The sequence below is a fragment of the Pipra filicauda genome, unplaced genomic scaffold, assembly GCF_003945595.2.
Source record: "Pipra filicauda isolate LSUMZ 115617 unplaced genomic scaffold, ASM394559v2 scaffold205_size1947385_pilon, whole genome shotgun sequence".
Lineage (NCBI taxonomy): Eukaryota > Metazoa > Chordata > Aves > Passeriformes > Pipridae > Pipra > Pipra filicauda.
This window is the reverse complement of record NW_024104316.1, coordinates 649,063-664,741: the sequence shown is the minus strand read 5'-3', so window position 1 is coordinate 664,741 and position 15,679 is coordinate 649,063. Positions and strand designations below refer to the sequence as shown.

The window sequence follows — 15,679 nt, the reverse complement described above, 5'->3', positions numbered from 1 at the left end:
AGAACAAACACCAGGGGAGCGTCACCCCCAGCGCTGCCGGGCGGAGCCGTGCGGCTGCCAGCGCTCAGGCACCGCTGAGGTCAGCCCCGGCGGGCCTGGCTGCGGTGCCGGCCGTGTCACTGAGTCCCAAGATGGCGGCGGCCACGGCGCCGGCCGCGAAGGCGCCGCGGGGGGAGAGCGGCGGCCCCGCCGCCTCCGCGCTCTCCATGGAACGCATCCAGTCGCTGACCGAGCTGGCGGACCTGGAGGCCGCCTACAGCCGGCTGTGTGAGGAGGAGGTGTGTGAGGCGGCAATCGGCGGGGGCGCCGCGGAGGTGTTCGCTGCTGCAGCCCGCTCCGTCCCGCCGCCGCGGTGACAGGGAGAGCGAGTGCCTCGCTGTCACGGCTCCCTTAGTTGTCTGGATCCTTTCCAGAGGTGTTTAATATGCACTCGGCCGTCCCCGGGGCCCGGTGGGCGGACGGCGTCGCCTCCGCGGGCCTGGTGTCCCTGGATCGCGAGTAGCCTGGAGATTCCGAGGCCTCGTTCATTGAAACCTCGGCCAGGGGAGGAGATTGTCGGTTATCTGGCTTAAAAATTGTGTGATGAGGTTCCCATAACCGATATTTTAAATGGCAAAAATATAAAGATTTACGGTATTAAAATGAGAGATCAGAAAGGATTTATTTGTCACATGAGTTCTGGGAAGCACTAATGCCTTTCTAGCTCCGTGTCCTTGACTTGGACATAAGGTCTGTGATGAATTGCTGGCCTGGGCAGAGCAGAAGTCACACAAGGATTTCTTTGTCCTTTTTTTCCCAGAAAGTTGTGCAGGAAGAGCTGGATGCCCTTCTGGAGCAGCAAAGCACTATAGGGAACAAGATGGTTGCTCTTCAGCGCATGGGGTTAGTGCTCCCCACTCTCTCCCCTTCCTTCTCCTCACTGCACGACCTGAACATTCCTTTCAGCGTTGTAGAGGAACATTCTCAGGAAACATCAGGCTTTAAATCAGTTTGTGGCAGGGAACAGCAGTTGAATCCTCATCCCCAGGGCCCCAGTCTTCTCAGCAGCACTGACAGAGGGGACTGCTGTGCTCTCACACAGACTGACCTGTTTTGGTGTAGGCTGGGTGGGTTTTGAAGGTCTCACCCCAGAGGTTGCCAGTTTTCAGCATCAATGCTTGGATCAGATGTCTTGTGTCAGGTGATGAAGTATTACTGCCTCTTCGTGGTGAGCTTGTGCAGGCAGTCTGGAAAGTCATCCATGTGGAAAGTCATCCTCAGTGGCCTCGTGCCTGGTAGAAGCTCAGAGCACAATTTTACAGCCTTCATCTTTCCCTTCAGAAGTGGAGACTGCCATAAAGCCCCAGTGGCTCATCCATGCCCTGTCCGATAGCAAGACACAGTCAGTCTGTGCAGCCCCTTCCAGAGCAATCAGTCTGTCCCATTCTGCTGCTTTGCCCCTGGGGGAGAGGCATGGAATGGGAGGGAGTGTTGTGCCAGGAGCAGTGGTGTCTGCAGGAATAACCGTCCCGCTGTCGCACACCGTCCGACTGCTCAGTGCCTGCACCTCATGTTCAGTTCCCTTGTGTTCCCAGCCCTAATCTGCAGCTGATCGAGGGGGATGCCCAGCAGTTGGCAGGAATGATCACCTTCACCTGTAACCTGGCTGAGAATGTCAGCAGCAAAGTCCGACAGCTCGACCTTGCCAAGGTAACTGGGTGGAGGGAGTTTGGGACTGGGCACCACCAAACCGTGTTCTGTGTGCTCACAGCACAACAGAGATGTGCTCTTTTCTCTACTGGGCAGGAAACTGCTTTGTTCTTTATTTTAGCAGGATCTTTCCGGGCTCCTGGATATTTTACGGTATAAGAGTAAATATCATAGAATCCCAGAATGGTTTGGGTCGGAAGGGACCTTAAAGCCCATCATGTTCCAACCACCCCTGCCATGGGCAGCGACACCTTTCACTAGACCAGGTTGCTCAGAGCCCCATCCAACCTGGCCTGGAACACTTCCAGGGATGCTGCCCCGGCATCCCCTTCTGTCCATGCAGCTCCTGGTACAATATCCTGGATAAGGTGAGGGCAGCCTTCACTGACACCCTTGTCAAGCACTGAGGACAGTGGAGATGGTCATTGTCACCCAACCTGGTCAGGAATCTGGGCTGTTCTCTTCCTTGTCCAGAGGCAGGCTGAGAGGTGTCGATCCCAGCACTCAGCACTGCTGCACAAATCAAACCAGACAACCTGTGGTTGTCTCTCTGGTCTGTGCCTGTTTGTTGTAGCAGAGCTGAGCTCAGCCTCAGTTTTGACAAATGCTGTTCCTCTTGCAGAGCCGTTGGTTTTATGACTTTTTAAGTAGTGTGGGGTTTCTGCTTATGTAGTTGTTTATTGTGTAGAGAAGTATTGCTTCAGTCTCTTCCTTTTTCCCCCCACACTGTCTTCTCCTCACACTTCCCTCTCCCTGGTCTGTCCTGCAGCAGGAAGCTTTACTGGGTGCCTTTCTTGCAGAACCGCCTCTATCAGGCCATTCAGAGAGCTGATGACATCCTTGACCTGAAGTTCTGCATGGATGGAGTTCAAACAGCCCTGAGGAATGAAGACTATGAACAAGCAGCAGCTCATATCCATCGCTATCTGTCTCTGGACAAGTCAGTGATTGAGCTCAGTCGTCAGGGCAAGGAAGGTGAGCTCTTCTCATGAGGTGAAGCTGATAAGTCACCCTTCCAGTAGCACATAACTAGAGAGTGCATGATTTCCCATGGCAGATAGCCCAATAGACAAAGCAGAAGATCTAGTTCTGGCCAAAGTTCTTTATATGTTATAGACTGACTTTGAGGCGAAGTGTTGTGAAGTTGGAATTAACATTAATTGAAAGAGGAGTTCCTGGCACACAGCTTTAATAGTACTTCAGGTGCTAACTAAGCAAAGGACAAAATGTTCAGGTCAAAAGAAGTGAGGGAGAAGGCCCTGTCAGGGAGAACTGTTGCAGTGTTACAGTGAGCTACCAAGCAGAGCAACTGGAAATCAAGGAGTAATTTGCCAGATCCTTAGAAGAAACGTCCTGGTGGATGTGTTCTCATCTTCCATGGAAAACCACAACATTAGCTGAGTGTACATCACACACCTACCTGTCTTTGTTTGCCTATAGAGAAATTCCAGTGTGTCTTCTGCCTTCTCAGCCTAGAGCTGCACAGTGTTGGTCTCTCTCCTGGGGAAAAAAGTAGCTCTGGATACAGCACTAACATTGTGCTGTCACTTTTCCCTTTCTTTTCTGTCTTTTTGTCCAGGAGGCATAATTGATGCCAACCTGAAGCTCCTGCAGGAGGCAGAGCAGCGCTTGAAGACGATTGTCACAGAGAAGTTCGACACAGCCATGAAGCAGGGAGACCTGCCCCAGGTGGAACGGTTCTTCAAGATCTTTCCCCTGCTGGGCTTACACGAAGAGGGGCTGAGCAAGTTCTCTGAGTACCTCTGCAAGCAGGTAACAGGGTCTGTGAAACTGCTGTGGCCTGTCTGGTCATCCAGGGGAAAGCAAAACTCAGTCTCTGTCAATGGATGTTGTGGAAAGAGGTTTTGGCTGGGGCTTGTTAATCTTAGAAACCAGCACTAGCCTCAGTTCATCTCTCTCCCTGCATTTTGTGTCCTGGGATGGGCTTTCTGGTGTCTGAGTACAGATCCTGGGGGCTGTTCGGCTTCTCCTTCTGTGTCTTGCTCTCTGCACTTGCTTAAAGCTCATACAATGAGCCTGGAAAGAGAAGAACAAGTTTCTGTCTTTTCTCAACCCTTGAGTTTTCCACAAAAGAGGAAAGGATCCTTGTTCAAAGGAGGAACAACAGCAATAGCTCTTGCAATGGGAAGGCCAGTGAAAGCTGGATAGGGCAAGGACGGGGGACCACCCTGGGGATGCAGGAAACCTTTGGGTGTTCAGCTGACTGGTCCTGTTGTCATGCAGGTGGCCAGCAAAGCAGAAGAGAACCTGCAGCTGGTGATGGGGACAGACATGAGTGACCGTCGAGCTGCTGTCATCTTTGCAGACACCCTGACACTCCTCTTCGAAGGTAATCTTCCTTCCCTCTTTCCTGATGGATTAAAAATAGGCCCTGATGAGATTGTCCATGAATTTAAATATTTTTAATTTTGGCTCACAAAATGCCTCATTCCCCATTGAGCTGCAGACGTGTCACAGCCCTGTCTTGAGGGACAGGGACAACACCAGCAGGATTTATTCCAGCCAGGAGAGGGCATCACAATAAGCAAGTTTTCCTACCTGCAGCTTGCACAGGCACGAAGTGGATTTGCAAAGGATTTGTTGGGTTCCTCCAGGAATCAGACTCTTCCCGTTCTCTGCATCCTCAAAACGTATGGGTATTCCCTGGAGGTTTCTTCAGACTTCCAGCTCTCCAGACAAACAAATCAGATCCCTTAAGGCTGAGCAGCTGTTGGTGCCTCCAGGCCTGGCTGTTCAAGAAGCAGCATGGGAGCTTGAAAGCAGAGAGAGAAGGGAATATGAATGCTCTGTGGGAATGTAGCCAAAGACAGTAATTGAGATTCTGTGACGATTAACCATCTTCTCTATGAAGTCTGCTCTAATTCCAGGCTGCACCACTGCCAAGTCACTCTCCTAGCCTGGCACCCTTAGAGCTTTCTTGGCAGTAGCATTAAAAGAGGGGGAGTGTTGCTAAGTCTTGGAGTAGAGAGTTTGTGAGAAGAAAGCAATATTGTAGAGAGACCTCCTTGGAGATGAGCTTTTCCTCCACGGAGTTCTTGCCTTTACTAATGCTTGCTCTCTGTGTGCCCAAGAGCTATCCCTAGGCTGATCTTTCCCAGCACTGCTCTCCTGTAACTTGGTGGGTGCTGAGAGCTCACACTGTGTTTGGGTGGCAGTCATGCCCCCTGTCAGGTTTAGCTTGTGTGGCTTTCTCCTGGGGAAGCTTCGTACCTTGTTTGCTGGGAGGGCAGCTGGCACACATGGCATAGCAGGAGCTCTCTTTGGGGAGAGAGAATTGGCTTCTACTCTAGGAGACTTGCACTGCAGTGATTACAGTAAACAGTGGAGAGGATGGTCCGGTCTGTGGACCTGGGTAGCTCTGCTGTGCTCTGGGAACTCCTGGTAGAGTCTCTTTTGCTTCCCCTCTCCCCACAGGAATTGCTCGCATTGTGGAGACCCATCAGCCCATCGTGGAGACCTACTATGGGCCAGGGAGGCTCTACACCCTCATCAAGCACCTGCAAGTGGAATGTGACCGGCAAGTGGAGAAGGTGGTGGACAAGTTCATAAAGGAGAGGGACTATCATAGGCAGGTAAGAGCAGCGTGACACTGGCTGGTGCAGCCAACTGCAGCCTCTATCCAGCTCCGTGGGGCTCCCACTGTCACAGAGGCAGCAAAGTTTGACCTTGTGTATTAAAAGAAACCTTGCTTTACTCCATATTTATGATGATGGCTAAAGGGGTTCAGCCTGTAGCTGTTCCTTCTGCTGCAGAGAAGGACTCATTGGGAGTGTGGTAAAGGCACCCTGGGCACAGGATTCTTTGCTGTGCAGGTCTGTAGGGTGCTTTCAGCACACCTTCCCCACTGTCTTGTTCCTGCTTAGATGCAGGGCTGCTGTAGCTGCCTCATGGTCACATACCTTGGTGCCTCTGCTGGAGTCCCCTCCCATTGTCCTCCTTGGCAGGACGAGCTCTTCCTTGGAGGAGGAGGTGAACTGATGCAGTTCCCTTCTCTGGCAGTGCTTCCTGCAAAGCATTCCTATCACCCCCAGTGAGTAAGCACTTCCTTGGGCTACAGCACGAAAAGCAGCTGGTAACTCCAAGTCATCAGCAAAGACTGATGACTCTCCCTTTTTTTTTTTGTGATTGCAGTTCCAGCAAGTCCAGAACAGCATGATGAGAAGTTCTTCTGCAGAGAAGATTGAACCAAGGTACAAAGAAGAAGTCTTTATGCGCTCTAACCTTTCACTCTTGAGCTGTTATTAACACTACTTAGCATTTAGATAACTCCCAGTCTTCCAGAGGTTTTGTGGCTACTAACACATAAAATCCAATTGTTAGGTGCCCTTCTCTGCCCTTTCATAAAGGCAGCTTCTGACTGGGGGCTTTATTTTGCTTAGTCATTACTTTTAAGCCTCAGCACTGCTGGAGGGCTGGCAGTATCACTGCACATGAAGGACTGAGACTTTAGTTGCCTGTGCCCACTGCTCTTTGATGGCCACAGTACAGTCCCTGAAACCCACAAAATGGAGCAGCTCCCTGGGCAGATAATTTATGACAGAATCAGGAATAAATCTGGGTTTTATTTAACCTGTACTGCTGCTGCAGCAGCTCTGAAACATGGGTTTCTTGCTGATGAACCACAATGCTTTCAATTTCCCTACTTTTCTTATCTTAAATATTTACACAACCCATTTGAAAGTGCATCCAGCCCTTCTGGCACTGCCTGACTTATAAACATGCCTTGAAAGAAGACTTAGGTTCCTCAAGCAAGATCTGTGTGAGCCTGCATAACTAATTGTTTCAGTGGTAATATAAAGATGTACTTACTGTTTGCTCTGAGTAACCATCCCAGGTTTTCTGACCTTTTGCTTTTTCATCTCTAAAATAAAGATAATGTTTCCTTGTCCCACAGTTGGGTTGTGAGGCTTTGAGCGGGATTTGTAAAATTCTTTTGTGCACACTGATGAAAAAGCTGCTGATGCAACAGTCTTTCTTTTTTTTCATGGTCATGTCTGATGTGACCACAGCATTCTGCACATTATCACGTGCTTTTTTGGTCTCACATTTCCTGAGCTGTTGAGCTTAATCAGATTCTTCATCATGTTCAGAGAAACACATGGATCTGTGCACAAAAGCACACATGAGGAGATGGCAGGGACCAAGCATTTCTAGCACTGGCCGCTTGGGGCTCACAGAATTTTAGCAAAACTGAGGTAGGAAAGGACTGAGGAAGGTCTCTAGTCCAACCTCCCACTCAAAGCAGGGCTCATTTTGAAGTTGTAGCAGGTTGCTTAGAGTCTTGCAGTCCTTACCACTGTGATTTTAATGTGGATGTCCTCACAGCTATGAGGGAAAAAGAGGGGGAGCGTTGCTAACTCTTGGAGCAGAGAAGAAAGCAGTATTGTAGAGATCCCCCTTTGGAAATGATTTTTTGGGGACATTTTGATCGTGTGTGCATTCTTTGCACAATTATTCTGCTGAGCTCTGCCACTCGAAGGCACAGATGGAAAGGGGCAGTACTGGTCTTGCAATGAGAGAACAGAAAACACACTACCTGACTGAATTAAATTAGTGCCTCTCCTTTTGCAGTGTTGCTACCTCGGTTCTTGCTCTGTTCCTTCCAGGGAGCTTGACCCCATTTTAACAGAAGTCACCCTGATGAACGCCCGCAGTGAGCTCTACTTGAGGTTCATCAAGAGACGAATAGTAGCTGATTTTGAGGTGGGAGATGCCACGGCCTCAGAGGAGGTAAAGCAAGGTAACACCTTGAACACCAGGACTTTCAGGCTTTCTGTTCATCGGAGCCAGAAATGGAGATATCTCTGAGGCAGTGGCAGAGCAGAGTGACACAGGATCTGCAGAGATGCTTTGGGAGCACGCTGTGGAAGAGGACTGTGTAGCTTGACCTCTCCAAACCTGTTTTCAGCACTGGTTGTTCCCTCTAGCGGAGAAACCAGCATTAGGAATGACTGTAGAGTATAACAAACAAGAGAGGGAGGGACATTTGGTCACTGCAGGCACAAATCTTAAAGGTGGAGGCCACAGGGAACACAGGCTCGGGGTTTTGGTACTCTGTGGAGCTCTGGAAATCACTTTTGTCACCTGCAAAATTCAGCTCAGCAATTTCAGCTCCACAGTTGAGGCCCGTGATTTCTTCCAGATTGGGCTTGGCAGGTGTGTGTCCCTTGGGTGTCCATCAGAGAGGTAGCAAGGGGACTTGGTGGAACTGCTTTCTGCCATTTGGTCCCTGCTGATGGTTCTCTCTTCTGTAGAGCATCAAAAATATCTGGACAAGCTCCTCAACAACTGTTTGCTGAGCTGCACCATGCAAGAGCTCATTGGCTACTACATCACCATGGAGGAATACTTCATGAGGGAGACTGTCAACAAGGTAGGGCTCTGACTGTGCTGAGAAACTCTCCGATGGTTCTCTGTGTGTGCTCCCCAGTCCTCTGCTCAGCATCCCACGGGAGGGATGCGAGTACATGGCAGGTCTGCAGTTGTTGGGAAGGCCTTTTGTTTCCCTTGGCCTTGAAAAGCAAGTGGTTGGTTCTGAACTTTGGCTCCAGACATACCCGTGGGTATCTTCCTGAGACAGATCTTCCAGGTCTGTGGGCTCCTGAAAACTGAGTGCCAGCCCACACAGGGTACAGTCCCACTCAGGGTGAAGGGGGCAGACCAAGTTTGGTCTTACAGCACTGCTCTGAGAAGGCACCATCACTCACTGGGCTCGGGGCTCTGAGACAGCTTTCTTTGCAGGCTGTTGCCATGGACAGCTACGAGAAGGGCCAGCTCACCTCCAGCATGGTGGATGACGTGTTTTATATAGTGAAGAAGTGCATTGGGCGTGCTCTGTCCAGCTCCAGCATAGACTGTCTCTGTGCCATGATCAACCACTCCACCACTGAGCTGGAGTCTGACTTCAGGTAATGCCAGTACACCAGGTTTGTTGTAACGTGCCTGCACCTCACGTTCTTCAAACAGTGTTTGCTGTCAGGTGGTGTTCCTCGTGTTCTTCACCTTTGAACCTCTGATTTGTCATGCTTGCAGGAAAGCAGTGGCTGGTGGGCTGTGGGAAGCTGGAGCTGGGCATCTTTTCTCACAGTAGTGATGATCACCTGTAGGACAAACAGGAAAAGGAATCTCATGGCCCAAAATCCCTAGGAGACCGAGTCACCACATAGCATTGGGGTGCTACTCTGCTTGATGGTACATGACCACCCCTAGTGTTCTCTGGGTTCCTTAGTGACTCAAACTTCGGGTGAGCCTGCAGAAATTGTCCTGCTGTTTTTCATCCCAACATGGGAGTGGGGAACTGACTGAAGACTGCAAGCATCTGCAGGCAGGATATTTGGGAAAGCTCAGAATCTGTGTGGTTATGTTTTTCTTTCAGCCTTTAGATGCTGGCAGGAGATATTTGCCAGCCCTCTTTTGTCCCCGTGAAGTCCCACTTACCTTGTCCAGGTCCCAGCTCAGACAGAACAACGTCCCCTGTCACAGAGCACAGTTCTGTTGTCGCCTGCAGTTATTTGCTCTAAGCCCTGGTATGTTCTGCTTGCCCATAGGGAGGTTCTGTACAACAAGCTGAAGCAGGGCTTTCCAGCCACGACGTTCCAGGACTTCCAGAGAGGGGTGACCAGTGCTGTGAACATCATGCACAGCAGCCTGCAGCAGGGCAAGTTCGACACCAAAGGCATTGAAAGCACCGACGAGGCCAAGCAGTCCTTTCTGGTGGGTTTGGTGGCTGTTCTGGTGTGGAATGAGTTGGGGTGGAGGGAAAGGCAATGGGGAGCTCTTGGGAACAGCATTGATGTGACTATGGTGTCCAGAGAATCTGAAAACCTGTTCAGGTATGGTGCGTGGCCTGACTTTGGATGTTGGTAGATGCTTCTACCTCACCTCATGTTTGTAGGGCTTCCACACCAATTCACAAGTGTGATACCATGAGTGTCTCTTGGGCTGCTGCAGTGATGGTTCCTTCTGGGCTGGGGAAGAGTCTGAGCTCTTTAGAGGTGTCCATCAATCCTGTTCTTCACAGGCTCTGCACAAAGGTGGTGGGGGAGCATCTCATCCACACCTTCCTCCAGATAAGAAGGTTTCCTGGCCCAAGGTCAGGGCTCCTGCACTTTCACTTAGCATGTTGGAGAGTTTCCATTAGAGCAGGGTTGTTTGCTCTGCTGGGCCTGCAAGATCCTCCTGTTGCCTTCTAACAGCAGTACTGCAGCTCCCTGTGTGCTTGAGCAGGCCAGAACATGGCAGGGAGCATTAGAGACCCCTCAGAGAGCGTCTGAAGGGCCATCACTCCTGTCTTCTGCAGCATAACACATCCTTCCCCATGGTGGGATGCTGTATAGACCTTGCCTTGTGGAAAAGACCTCACTGGGAGAACATCTCTGGCTCTGCCCTCTCAGGGTTTGAGCAGACCTGTGGGCAGGGACTGAGAGCACTGGAGAGGGGCTGGCTCACCTTGGCTCATCTCCTTCTCTGTAAGTTGCTGTGAACAGCCAGCAATGAAGAGATTCCTTGGAACTTTCAGTGTACAAAGAGAGAAGGCAACAAAAGGAGCAGGAGGGACTGAACTCTTCCATTTCATTGAATTCTTGGTTACAGGTGTCTGCATTTCTTGAAGCAAAGGGCTCAGAATGTCAGTTCTCCCACTGAATTTCCTCATTCATCTGTCACCTTGCCTCATTTCCCTGTCTGCACAAAGCCCAGCCTTATACTGACATTTAGTTCAGCTTCAGCAGGTAGAGAACAGTCTGTTCAGGGGAGAACAGACACTTACCTGGCAGGAGGGCTGCTGATTCCTGCATAGTTACCTGTGCTTTCCTGCCTCCCCTCCTGCTTCAGACACAGCGTATAAACCATTGCCCTCAGCCACTCTGGCTCTGTTCTTCATGACACTTACATTAAGCTGGGGGTACACCGTGGCTTCCACCAGTCACCCACAAGTCAGGCTTCACTGCAGCATCGTGGACAGAATGATGAGAAAAAGGCATAAACTGTCTCAAACTCTGTGCTAGCTGCAGGTTCTGTAGTTTGGCTTCATGCAGCTCGGTGAACCTGCAACGCTCGGATCTCACAGTAGCAACTCTGTCCCTTAAATATTTACATTTCAGCCTGTACTGCTGGCAGGGCATGGAGTAAACATATGGATTTGAGGCTGAGGTGCTGAGAAATTCCAATGGATTCTACTTGGGTTTGTTTTGATTTTTTCCCCAGGTGACCTTAAACAACGTGGAAGTCTGCAGTGAAAACATCATGACCCTAAAGAAGACGTTGGAGGTGCGGTCTGTGTTCTTCACTGTTTTTTCCTAAACCAAATTTGTAATATCCTCTCTTGGCGGGGGTCAGGTAAACCATCTGGACTTTGATATGCCCAAATTCCAGAGGCCTTTGCCCTCCAGCCTTAGGAAAGCAATACTGAGCTGGCAGAGCAACTTCCAGCTGATGGCAGCAGCCGGAAATATCATTTCCTCCAGCCTGACCAACCTGGTGCAGGAATAAAATGCACATCATGGAGAGGCTGTGGTTCTCTGGTGCTGGGCTAGACAGCCCCTGGCCTCCTTTCCTGCTCTCCCTCTCTCTCCCCAGCTGGAGCCAGCTGCCTGTGCCTTTGCAGGGACAGGAGCTGTCCTAGCCCACAGGCTGGTGGGCATCCAGAGCTCGGCAACACAAGGGGATAGAAACTGCCCAGGTTATTAATTTGCAACTTGCTCACGGATCTCTTCCTTGCAGAGTGATTGCAGCAAACTGCTCAGCCAAGGCTTTGGGGGTGAGCAGGCACAGGCCAAGATTGAGAGCTGCCTGTCAGACATGGCTGCTGTCTCCAACAAATTCCGTGACCTGCTGCAGGTGAGTGCCTGGAGGAGTTGCTGCTGGCCCCCAACACTGGCTGCTGGTGTCTTCAGGGAGAACTCAAGCAGGAGTCAGGTCAGCCCAGGACCTGACCCCAGGAGTGCTGGGTAGGGGTGCAGTCAGCTTTGAGGCGTGGGAGCAGCCCCAGCCCGTTTGCACAGCTGCACCAGCTGGCGACTGCAGAAAAGCACTGGAAGCAGCTGCAGAGCCAGAAGGAATGTTGCTCCATTTGTCTTCTCTCAGCACGGAGTTGTAGTTGGTTCAGCACTTTCAGGAGAAGAAATATTAATAGCATTTCCATCTCCTCCATTCTCCCTCGTGGCACAGCACATTGTCAAGTTGTCCACAGCCTCACTAAGTAACGCTGAAGACAGGCAGTTGGTAGAAAAGAGCTGCTCTTTTCTCAGGTTTCTCCTCCTTTCCCAGATGGAAATACTCCTCGGCATGGAGTCTGGCTAAATCCAGTCTCCTGTGGCATCCTGGGGCCTCTTGTCCTAAAATTTCACAGTGGTCTCTGGCAGGGAGAGACACAGGAAGACCTAGTACCTCCTGTGGAAAGAAACCAAGCAAAAAGAGTATTTTCAGCAAGGTTTGCCTTTGTTCTTCACAGAGAGGCCAGGCTATTTTTCATTTGGTTTTGCAGTTCAGGGCAGCCAGATGTCTTCAGAGCAGCATTGCCAGAAAACCCTCTTGGTGCTTGTGGTCTGTATCAAACCAAAGAGCTTGTCAGTAGGGAGTAAAATTCTCCAGACTAGCTCTAGTGCACTGTTAAAACTGGCTGCAACACAATCAAGAGGCTGAGCAGCAAATTCCTGCACTGTATGAATCACACACACATTGAATTTGCCTTGGAAAAGGGCAATTGCCAGCAGGGCCTGCTCACAAATGCCAGTTTTAGTGAAAAACTTCCATCAAATGCCAGGCAGTATCAGTACCTGCATAGTTTCATGCTGGGTGAGCTTACTGAGCCAAAGGGGGGTGTCTGAGAGGAGAGGCCTTTGAGAGCTCTTGAGCATCACAATGGACAGAGGAGGCTTTGCTGACAGCCTGCTGCTCAGGGGAGATGGCGTGTTGCTGGGGTTATGATTAATGCAGGGAACTCACTGTGGGTACAGCTTTTATCCTCCTTTTAGCTTCTATTGAGCTAAGCTGCACTGGAGGTGGGAGGCATCAGCTGAGTGCAATCACATTGACCTGGCTGGTGCTGAGTGGAAAAGCTGGAGTTTGTGGCTTTTCCTGTGTACCTCACTCCTGCCAGGAAACCTCTGTAGCTGTGCAGGATGGGCTGGGGGAAGCAAGAGCCCTTCAGACCAGGCTGCAAGTCAGCACAAAAGCAGCTTCTGGGCCAACATCCTTCCTCTTCTTGTTGTGGTGTCCTCAGAGCCTGCCGGCACTGGAAAAGTGTGGGATTTGGGACTTCTGAGTTCAGGTTCCTGTGCAAGTCTGTGGGTCGGTTTCCCCAGCTTGCAGTGAGGATGGAAGCATCAACACATCCTAGCTGTAAAGGTTTTGTGCCTCACTGTCCTCTCCTCTTGCTGTCCCCCTCAGGAAGGTCTCAGTGAGCTGAACAGCACAGCCATCAAGCCCCAGGTGAAGCCCTGGATCAACCTGTTCCTCTCTGTCTCCCACAACATCGAGGAGGTAAGGCTCAGTGTTCTCTGCTTCCAGCTGTACCTGGGCATTCTTCATCCTCTGCTCAGCAGCACAGTCAGAGCAATGCATTCATTCTCCTCAGTTACCTGCTGTTTCCTTGGCACAGAGCAACAGTAAAAGACCCAGATCTTCCTCTGCAGCTGAGCCTGGAAAGGGACATTTGGCTAGAGAGGAGCTTGAGAAAACGGAAAGGGTGCAGAGCTGCTCCAGGAGGAGCAACCCTTCCTGTCCTCTGGGCTGTTGGCTGCAGTTCACTTCAGGCCACATAAACAACCTTTTGCATTTCTCTGTCAGGAGGAGTTCAGCGACTATGAGGCCAACGACCCCTGGGTCCAGCAGTTCATCGTCAATCTGGAACAGCAGATGACAGAGTTCAAGGTGAGAGAGGAAGGGAGGGAGATGGCAGCCTGCCAGGTTTTAGCCAGACCTCCACATGACATCTCCCAGCTCCTCCCCTGCTCAGGGGAATGGCAGGCAGAGATGTCCTCCAGTGCCCTGCAGGGCTTTTAGGGGTCCAATCACCCCCTTCTCCTGCAATTCTCAAAGCCTGCTTGCAGCCCCCATGTGCCTGGATCACTTCTGTGGCGCTCTCCACTTGACAAGCCTGCAAGTGATGGGTCGTTATTTGAAAGCTCTCCTAGGCTTGGGGTTTGGGGACCTCTGCTCAGTTTTTCTTGACAAGAATGACACAGGTTTCTGCTTCCAGGCTGGACTGTCTCCAGTGATTTACGATACCCTCACTGGTCTTACAACCAGTCTCATAGCCATTGAACTGGAGAAAGTGCTGCTCAAATCCACTTTTAGCAGGGTAAGCAAAACACCCCTCTACCCTGTAATCTGGTTTGACTCCAAACCCTTTGTAAAGGAATGGGGCAGGTCAGAGGCAAACGTTACCCACAAAAAAGCTCTACAAACAGCAGTGGCCAACTCAGGGACATCCTGTATTACCACCCACAAGGAGAAAGTGTGTTATGTGATAGGCCTGAGAAAAGCTGGCACCAATAAGGGGGGGTGGCTTTAATGGTGGGTCTAAACATAAGCCATTTTAAGCTGCAGTAAATGGTCTAACTGGAACCCTCCTGCTCAGAGACCTCCCCCTGCTACCCTGTAACTTTTAACTGTGTCTTTGGCACAACCCCTGGGCCTGCTTGGAGAGGTAACAGAGCTCCCTCGTGCCCACAGCTCGGCGGTCTGCAGTTTGACAAGGAGCTGAGGTCTCTCATAGCCTATCTCACCACAGTCACCACCTGGACTATCCGCGACAAGTTCGCCCGTCTTTCCCAGATGGCCACCATCCTCAACCTGGAAAGGGTGAGCTGCACTTGGTCTGCTTTTACTGGGGGATTGTGGGAGCCCCAGCTGGACTCCACGTGGCTTTACTGAGCTCGTCCAGGTGTCGTCACACCTCCAGGGCGTGGGGAAGCTGGAGAAGTTGCCCCGTGCCTGATGGGTGCTCGCCCGCGGGGTTAGTGGCAGAGTTTGAACTCACCTGTGTGGGTGGTCTGTGCTGAGTCGTCTCCTACAGGTCCCTTCTTTTCCAGGTGACAGAGATCCTGGATTACTGGGGCCCGAACTCGGGCCCGCTGACCTGGCGCCTGACGCCGGCCGAGGTGCGGCAGGTCCTGGCTCTGCGCATCGACTTCCGCAGCGAGGACATCAAGCGGCTGCGCCTGTAGTCGGTCGGTGCTTGTGCCAGCACCACACTCGAGGGAACGGCAGGAAAGCTGCAGCCCCGAGGCCTGCCTGGGCCCTGCCCTGGCTGGCTGCTACACAGCATGGGGGTGGGGTGATATCTGCCCTTCCACTCACATTCCTTGGAGCAAAGGGCTTTCCCGGGCCTGGCAAGAAGAGCTGACACCCCTTTGTGGGAGCAGAAACAAGGCAGCAGAGGAATCTTTCTCAGAACACAGGCTAGTGCCAGCTCCTAACTCCCTGCACTCTGCTCCCTGTGGGAGGCCACAGGACAGGACACTTGGGGGCTGCTGTGGCCCAAAGATGGGTCTGCAGAGCTCTGCCTGTGCAGCTGCTGCAGTCACGTGCCCTCTGTGCCCCCAGTTTAAGGGTCAGCTACTGGAGTCACAAATCCTGAGCCCTGGTTCTCTCCTGGTAGTGGTGTGGACTGTTCTGCTGAAGGGAAAAGGAGTGATTTCCTTGGGAAGGTACTTGAAAAATCACTAGAAAGCCTCTGTGGGAAGCAGGGCTGTGTCCCTGCTGGCTCGCTGTGCCCTGTACAGCTACTCTGTAAATAAACCTCACCTGGCTGAGCTGCAGTCTCGGGTGGTGTGTGCATCCATGGGCCTGGAGAGATGCTGGACAAGAGCTCTGCTCCATTTCTCCTCTTCTACCCTCGCCAGGGTATCCAGAGGATCTTCCTGTCCTGCCTGGTGCTGTTCCCATCACCTAGGGCTGTGGAGGGCAATGACCAGCCCCTGCATGCAGTTTCTGCCATTCCCACTCCTAGAAAAGCTTTGCCCAT

General features: G+C 51.5%; 1 protein-coding gene and 1 long non-coding RNA gene across 2 annotated transcripts; one reads left to right on the top strand and one right to left on the bottom strand.

Annotated features, from left to right (window-relative positions):
* Positions 1 to 150: 150 nt before the first annotated feature.
* COG4 (component of oligomeric golgi complex 4) lies at positions 151 to 15,473 on the top strand. The gene is made up of 19 exons (XM_027716029.2): positions 151 to 278; positions 800 to 882; positions 1,575 to 1,689; positions 2,490 to 2,664; positions 3,269 to 3,462; positions 3,934 to 4,039; positions 5,125 to 5,282; positions 5,842 to 5,900; positions 7,317 to 7,450; positions 7,965 to 8,083; positions 8,452 to 8,618; positions 9,258 to 9,423; positions 10,915 to 10,977; positions 11,431 to 11,547; positions 13,099 to 13,191; positions 13,498 to 13,581; positions 13,910 to 14,011; positions 14,386 to 14,514; positions 14,745 to 15,473. Exons 1-19 carry the CDS (start codon positions 207 to 209, stop codon positions 14,877 to 14,879), a joined length of 2,271 nt encoding a protein of 756 aa, XP_027571830.2. The 5' UTR covers positions 151 to 206; the 3' UTR covers positions 14,880 to 15,473.
* Positions 1,939 to 6,015, bottom strand: LOC113985346. Its single transcript, XR_003539803.2, has 3 exons — positions 5,610 to 6,015; positions 4,249 to 4,462; positions 1,939 to 4,060 (listed from the first exon to the last, which is right to left on the bottom strand). It is a non-coding gene; the product is annotated as an uncharacterized LOC113985346 (long non-coding RNA).
* Positions 15,474 to 15,679: the final 206 nt, after the last annotated feature.